This window comes from Rattus norvegicus, chromosome X (genome assembly GCF_021556685.1).
Source record: "Rattus norvegicus strain SHRSP/BbbUtx chromosome X, alternate assembly SHRSP_T2T, whole genome shotgun sequence".
Classification (NCBI taxonomy): domain Eukaryota; kingdom Metazoa; phylum Chordata; class Mammalia; order Rodentia; family Muridae; genus Rattus; species Rattus norvegicus.
This window is the reverse complement of record NC_141554.1, coordinates 160,192,054-160,199,906: the sequence shown is the minus strand read 5'-3', so window position 1 is coordinate 160,199,906 and position 7,853 is coordinate 160,192,054. Positions and strand designations below refer to the sequence as shown.

Below are 7,853 nucleotides of genomic sequence, written 5' to 3'. Positions count from 1 at the left end.
TAAATATAAAAGGACACTGTGTGTATCAGAGAAAGAGAAATACCATGAAGAGGACCTCCTGAGAGATGGCTCAGTGGTTGCTAGAACTCGCTGCTCCTCCAGGGACCCTGAGTGAAGTTTCCAACAGTAACTCCAGCTCCAGGGGATCTGATGCCCTCTTCTAACCTTCACAGGCACTGCATATGCATGCACATACACATAGACACATCAGTAGAAATAAATATTAAAGAAAATGTACATATCATGATAAAAATGTGAGGAGGATGTATAGAGTGCTGTGACCATGGTGGTCATTCATAAGGCCCAGCCACAGAACTAATTATGTAGCTATTCATGGCTCAAAGCGGGTGCTACAGAATATGGATGTCTATACATAGGCATTCAAGGGGACGGTAGGAAAGGGGCACTAAGAATAAGTGAGGGTGAAATGCTGGGCTTTCTTTCTGTGCTTTTAGGACAAAGAGGAAGTCAATGATTAGAACTCAGGCACACTGGTGATGAGGATGCAAAATGCACACAGAATATGTCAGCCATTCTCTCTCCCTCTCTCTCTCTCTCTTTCTCCCTTTCTCTCTCTCTCTCTCTCTCTCTCTCTCTCTCTCTCTCTCTCTCTCTCTCTCTCACACACACACACACACACACACACACACACGAACATGTCTGTGTGCATGTATGCATACATTAAATACAATAAGCTCCAACAACCTTGTAGCTGTGTATATATCAATTCCCAAAGAAAACAAGTCTCAAAGAACAGTTTGTGTACCCAGGTTCACAGTAGCATTAGTCACAATGTCAATGTGGGAGCAGTGCAAGCATTTGTGATTATGTGGCTAATCACAGCATGTCTGTGCAAGCCATGAAATCTTTTCCAGTCTTAAAAAAAACTGAAGGTTTACACCTGCTAAAGCATGGATGACCTTTCAGGACATGATGCTCAGTGAAATGAGCCAGTCATAAAAGGACAAATACTTCTATCCTACTTCTAGGAGAGACCTTATATGAGAATGTTGCAGCTAACAGACAACAGAACAGGAGACTAGGGAAGAGAAGTGGGAAGTTGGTGGTAAATGGCATGGAGTTTAATTTGAAAAGTTGAAAAAGTTCTGAAGACAGAATTGTCACAACTCTTCTACTGCCCCATGCAAGGACAGTGGCCTGAATATTTTCATCAGGTTTTACCTGGTCAAACCAGTTGCTGGGAGGCAGCACAGGTGGAGTATCTCTTGCCAACAGGGTCTGTGCTCTTTCTTGCCATAGAATCCATTGTGGCAGCAGGCATAGAGAAGGTCATGCCTGTGGCTTCTCCTGCCCTGGCTCAATGGCATGCAAATTACCTTTGTTTGGTTCCACATAGGAAGTTACCAAATAATAAATTATACATGTGACTCAGACCCATTCATTTTTTATACACAAAAATTTTGGTCTATTGTGTAAATTAGGAAATTCAACTACAGATTTTAATTTATTATTCATCTGCGCTCTTCCTCATTAAGATATTTTGTTCATCTTTATAACAGGCAGATAAAAATGTAAAACATATTTATGAACTGAACACAGTTGGCCAAGCCATTCCATATAGTATAATGCTTTATAAAGAGAAGCTTCCGATGAGACAGGTCTCTCGGCCTGAAGACTGTACAAGAACCAGAACAGATGATGTGGGTTCCCAGGGCCTTTTCTGAACCCCACAGCTCAGCACAAAGGCAGCCTGGATATCACACAATTGACATTGACATCAGGCAACTTTACACAGCATCATTGAGGGTTGGCTTTTTAATACATAATGGCCATTTGCTCTATGTGTATGTCTACAACAGAGGATGACAAGAAGCCCATGAGCATAGCTGGACACAGCTGACCCGCTTCAGTCACAATACTCCACATTTTGATTAATTATTGAAGAACACAGAGACCCTCAGCAAACCAAGTTGCCCTTTTGCTGTGGTTGTTTAAACAAGGACATCAGGGAACAATTTACAAATGGGAAACATTCTCAATATGCCCTTTAGAAAAAAGGGATGGCTTTATATGATTTGTAGCTGGCATTTTAAAGTGGAGTTTTCTTGTAATCAAAATTCTTTTGCCCGAGATGTGACTACTCCTGCTCAGGGGTGACATGGCATTGGTGTGACCAGTGGAAATAGCAAGTTTCCATTTGACTTTCTGTGGATGCCAGAAAGCTGAGACAAGCTTTTAGTGGTGTGGTGTGAGAGGGGAGTGGGGTAAATGCAGCTCCTGTCCATCTCTCAATTCACACATGTCTCCAGGCAGACAAACCTTGAGCTCAAGTGACAGGCATATGTGGGAGTGGAGTGAGATTCTAGACATCTTCCTAAAAAGTGTGACATCCATAAGTTCAGAAGGCGAAGAACCTCAAGGTTGCCAATTTCACCTCTGTTACTGTGAGCATCCAGTTTCAGGACCTAGGAGCATAGAGGAAGGTCAGCTTTCCACTAGGAAGAGATTCGTCAGCCTGGGCTTCCCTGGCAGGGCAGCAGACATTGGACCTCTTTCCCCTGCCTTCTCTCAGGTTATCACTCTTTCTAGGAAAGCAGGCTTGGTACAATGGATGCCCACACTGCTGGGACAGGCTCCTGGAAGAAAATGTCTCAGGATCCCCAGACCTAGATTTCCCAGTCTTACTTGTCTAGATGGACCCAAGGCCTGCTGACTGACCCCATGCTTAGTCCCCACAGGCCCAGAAGAGGCAACAGCCAGAGAAGAACAATGGCATCAGGAAAGAGGGCCACTTTCCACACAATATTTTGTTTCTATAGTTCTGGCTTCTGGGTTGGATTTGCCCTGTGGGCAAGAAGACCTGGGCTGGAAGCATGCTTTGGTGAGTGACACACCCATGCCCTCGAAGTCACTGAGGTGATCCAGTGAGTACTTGCTGTCATTTGCCAAAGTACATAGTACAAGTCCAGAGAAATGACAGTGATGAACATGGACTGTTCTTGCCTGGCATCTGTCTCTGTTCCATCACAGCTCTTCCTAGGGTTCATCACATTTTTAAAGTTGAAGTATGGAAACAGAAAGCTGCCATCCAAAAGTGAAGGTGTTGGAAATGAAGTGGAAGGAAGCCAAAACCAAAACTTGCCTTGCTGCGCACTGGAGGGGACCACTATCATCAATACTTTGGTATTTTCCTTTTAAATAAAAATGCCATTGAAAAGTCTTACTCTACAGGTAGAGGTCTTAAAGTACAAAGGTTCTAAGTGCAAGGCCTTGCACAACACCCCCCAGACTGCCTCTTCTGGAATCTCAACAGGGTCAGGTATGGAGATCCTCGGGTCAGGGGCTTGGGAGGGAAGTACCGTACCAAGAGGATGTTCTTGCAGTCTTGTTCCCTGAAAAGAACCTTACTACATTCAAAAATGAAATTTCAAAAGGGAAATGCCTGGTGAGAAGAATAGAAATATCATGCCAATAAATAGTTCCTTATTCTTTAAATATGAATTTTGCCATATATATGTATATGCATATAGACACACACACATACATATAGACACACGCACACACATGCGGTCTGCAGATGGGTCTTGTGTGCGTTGCAGTAGAAGGTACCTTTACTGGTGGCTCCCTCTGGTGGCCTGTCAGCACAACTACCTCTTTCTTGGTTGGTACTTTTTCTTTTTCTTTCTTTCTTTCTTTCTTTCTTTCTTTCTTTCTTTCTTTCTTTCTTTCTTTCTTTCTCTCTTTCTTTCTTTTTCTTTTCTTTTTTTTTGTTATGGGTATAGCAAAGCTCCAAATAGGCTCAGCTAGCCCCTACCGCATTGCACAGCCCAAATAGTGAACACATGGTGGAACTAGTGTTCATTAAAAAAAGAAGCATCAGTAGAAAAATGGTGGGAAGTGTATCTTGTCTCATGCTCTCTTTTTCCTTCACATCGGGTAAAGAACCTCCCTCTCTTTTCCTTTTTTCTCCTTCCCCCACCTTCTGGGAACCTAGTAAAAAGCCTAGTGGGCTGTCCTCTTATTGAATGCAATTGGCTTCTTGCAAATACCACATAAGTAAAGTCTTTAGCCATGTTAGTCATTTCCCTCTTTGGCAGGTGCACGGGTTCCCCTCTCTGGGTGCATGTGACTGTGCGCGCGCGCGCGCGCGCGCGCGCGTGTGTGTGTGTGTGTGTGTGTGTAAGAGAAAGAGAGAGAATGTATGTGCATGCATGCATGTATGTGTATGTGTGTGTGTGAGAGAGAATATGTGTGTGTGTGAGAGTGTGTGTGTGTGTGTGTGTGTGTGTGCGCGCGCGCGCACGCGCACACTGAGAGAAGTTCTGGTTAGAGGGATGTCTCCATGCTGTGGAGTGGGCTCCCAGGCCTGGAAGAGAATGCTGAAGAGGTAGCTGACTTGGTGGCATGCGTGGTCAGGTAGATGCCGCTGTCTATGGCGTTGTTGTTCTGGTTAGGGGGTGGGGGAGGTGGGGCCCTCAGGCGCTCTTCATTCTCATCCACATCTGTGTCATCGATGAGCGGAATATTGTGGGTGTAGTCATTGATCAAAAACTCGGGTGTTGCCATGAAGTTATGGATGCAACTCTTGGATTCTGGTTTCTCCAGGCCTTCATAAAGCGAGCTACGGAATGCTTTCACCACTCGGATCTGAAGTGGAGGGGGATGGACAGAGCAGAGCCCACATGGGGGAAGGGAAGGGAAGAAAGGGAAGAGAGTGGGGAGAGGAGAAGGGAGGGAGAAGAAAGGAGAGGAGACAGTCAATGGCTGGCTGGTGCTGGAAAGTTGTGCCCACATCAGCGGCTGGCACACTGCATGATGAATATTTACACACTGAGGGACTTGTAGGGAGTGAGATGGTTTTGATGGACTATTGTAAAGGTTTACAGGTCTGGGCTTTCATGTTGAAGAGATCCCTGACCTGGGTAGATATCCTGGAACAATGGACTTATGCCTGTTCCCTTCCTGGTCCTTGTCCTGGGAACAGGATTGGCTTAGGTGGCACCTGAGATTTTTGCTCAATATGAATTCCAATTAGGTAAAAGACAAATATACTGAGATTCTCTGAAGAATGTGCTGGTGGCCATTTCTGCACCTATATCTCAGTCATTCTTTCAGGGGCATATTGCACACTTGAATTCTCACTTCTGAAAACGTTTCAAGCCTCCCTAACACTGTTCCTGCCTGGCATTCTTTTACTTTATCAGAGGCTCTGAAATCACTTCCCGTACTGTTTCTTTGTCTTGGGATGTTTCAGCTCTGTCCTGTCTCTCTTATTCTTCCTCTTTGTCCATATCTCTGTATAAAGCCAGAAAGCTATGTAGGGATTACAACAGTATCTCTTCCCCAGAGCTCTGGGTCTAGGAGCCCACTGGCCCTAACCTGGAGACCAAGACTGAAAATGGCCACACTTGGGTTTGCATGTACCAAGCCTATTCCTACTCAGCTGTCTCTGTCTACCAGTTATCCTCATGGTCTTCTTCCAGCTCTGGATCATAGCTACATGGGTCTCATTAGATATTTGGTGTCCTCAGCAGCCCCTTTGGAATCTATCTTTCTGTCTGTTCTCCTCCAAAACACCCCTCTCCTCTTCCTCCTGTGTGAGCTTTTATTCAGAGAGCTTTGTGCTTGTCCACATGCTCCTTGCCTACCCCATTCACATCAGTGTTATATTCTCCAAGGAAGTGTTTCCCATAATACTTAGACCTTCCCACCACTATGGCCATGTGCCCTAAACCAAACTCACATTCCCCTCCTGCCACCAGTTCCTCCTGCAGGGCAGTGCTTTTAGAATTTGCCCGAGAATCAGCCTATCCCTCCTTGGATTTCCCATATTCACTCACACACTCCGGTCTCATTTTTCAAGCCACAGAGAAACTGCCTCTGTGATCTCTCCCTGGTCCCACATGCTGGATCCCTTCATGCTTTTAAAACTAGAGGTTAATGAATAGGCTTCTGCTAGATATCACACAGGCCAGTACCAGCACAGCTGCTCATATCAACTGTCCCTAGAAACACAAAGTTAGCCATGATGGCCTCCAGGTTGTGTAGAGAACAGAAGGACTATCAATTCTCCAGGAGGATAACTGGGTCCAGTTAGTTCTTCCCTGTGTGAGGCGTAGGCACTTTATAATTTCTAAGTCATTTCAGGGAGCTAGGATTTGGTTTTCATGGTTTCATTAATGTATCTGTAAACTCTGGCCAAAAGGTGAATGAACCCTGGACCTCTTCTGGTTTTGTAAATAAAGTTTATTGGCAAGCTGCCATGCCCATTCATCTGTGTACTGTCTGTGGCTGCTGTCATGTTACAAGGGTAGGTTGTTCAGTTGCAGCAGAGAGCTGGCTGAAAAGCTAACTATGTTTACTTGGTGGTCCTTTATTGGAACAGTTGACAATGAATCACCCAGACTACAATGAGTCCCTTTCAGCTCTCTAGTTAGGACCTTAGGGGTGACAACTCAGCCAGGTCAAGCACAGTGCTCCTAAATCACAGCCTTTGGAATGCAAAGAAGTGAGTCAAAAGGCTCTAGAAAATGGGAGTTTTCTAAATCCACATTTGAGATCCAGTTTGAATTTTTTTCTGTTAGATTGTGGATGGCTAGCTGTTCTTCAGGCCACTATTCTCAGTCTGGTTGCTTAAATAGGGTTAACATAGAAATTGAAGGTTCTCACAAATTTTAATGAAAAGAAAATAATTCAATTCCAACGTTGCTTTATTAATTAGGGCAAGACTGAAATACTGGTGCTGGTAACATCCAGCTGTCCACTACAGCATCATTTCACAAAACAGAAAATGAGCTGCACATTGCTGCCCTTGATTCTGGGAGAATCTGTTAAGGTGACTGGCCACACCATTCTCCTTAATTAGACCTCACATGGTCAGGCCAGAGACCCTGTTCAAACCTACCCAGGGGTCACTGCACCTGACTCAACTCCACAGCCCTTCCCTGAAGAAAGAAATTCAGGCTACAAGGCACTAACTCTCACATGCTCCTCCCTGCCTTTTACAGCTACTGCTGCTCTGGCCTATTCTATTTGCTTCTACCTCTGCCAGATCCAAGCACAGAGCGCCTGATGCACCAGCACCTGTACATCACATGCATGCCATGTGTGAATGAGTTCAGTGCCTCTGGTTCAGAAGGCCATCCACTCCAGTATTTTGAGTCACCTTGAGGGTAACATCTGAGAATGAGTCAGCTCTTCTCTCCAGCTTCTTTCTTGCAGGCATTGAAGACTGGGGCTATTGATCTTAAGATTGGGCATTTTCAGCCACCTGAAGGCTGGAGGGCACAGGTACCATCCAGGCAAAGCAGTAAACACCTGTTCTGGAAGGCAGACCTTGTGATAGGTGCCTGCAGGCATCTCCAAGACCCTGGGATTCCTTCTTCCTGATCTGGAGTTTGGTGTTTCTGGCTACGCTACAGCCAAGGATGAGTTGAGCCAGTCCACAGCTTGGCCTCTCCTTAACCTCCTGCCTGGATTTCTCACTGTTCTACACATAAAGCTTCTCTACATCTACTCTTCCCCAGGACCTTCAACAAACCTTAAGGCCTATCTGACTACCCAGATGCCATCAATGCTTTGAGTACCACATCCATCCAGGCCCCCTTTCCACATCCCTTTCCTACTGCTCCCAGGTGCCTCCCTTGAAGGGCCAGTGGAACTCTCACTCTCCCATCCTCACCACCTTCATGACCCTCTGGGCCCAGGGTTCCAGCCAGATTTCAGAGGCACCTCACTAACTCCTACCCCATCCTCTTTACACGCTTCACTGTCAGTTTGTCCTATGGGCCTAACCCTGAAATATTTCACCAGAATCCCTGCCTGCCTCCATTACAGTCTCCATGTCCTTCGTGAAGGTTGATGACCTAAGTTTGCCTGGGGCCTCCATCCTG

The 7,853-nt window shown here is 45.5% G+C and overlaps 1 protein-coding gene across 7 annotated transcripts in view; it reads right to left on the bottom strand.

Annotated features, from left to right (window-relative positions):
• Window positions 1-1,060: 1,060 nt before the first annotated feature.
• The window catches only part of Atp2b3 (ATPase plasma membrane Ca2+ transporting 3), a 70,647-nt gene continuing 63,854 nt past the window's right edge, over window positions 1,061-7,853 (bottom strand). For 4 of the 7 annotated variants that reach the window (XR_015646195.1, XM_087599268.1, XM_087599269.1 and 1 more), the window contains one exon: window positions 1,435-4,608. Coding sequence is in view for 6 of the 7 variants with exons in the window: in XM_087599268.1 (XP_087455394.1) it covers window positions 4,288-4,608 (321 nt within the window). In the remaining variant the exon portion in view is untranslated. Of the gene's footprint in view, window positions 4,609-7,853 lie in introns of all 7 variants that reach the window. The other 3 variants (NM_001431573.1, NM_001431572.1, NM_133288.3) reach the window with 2 other exon arrangements.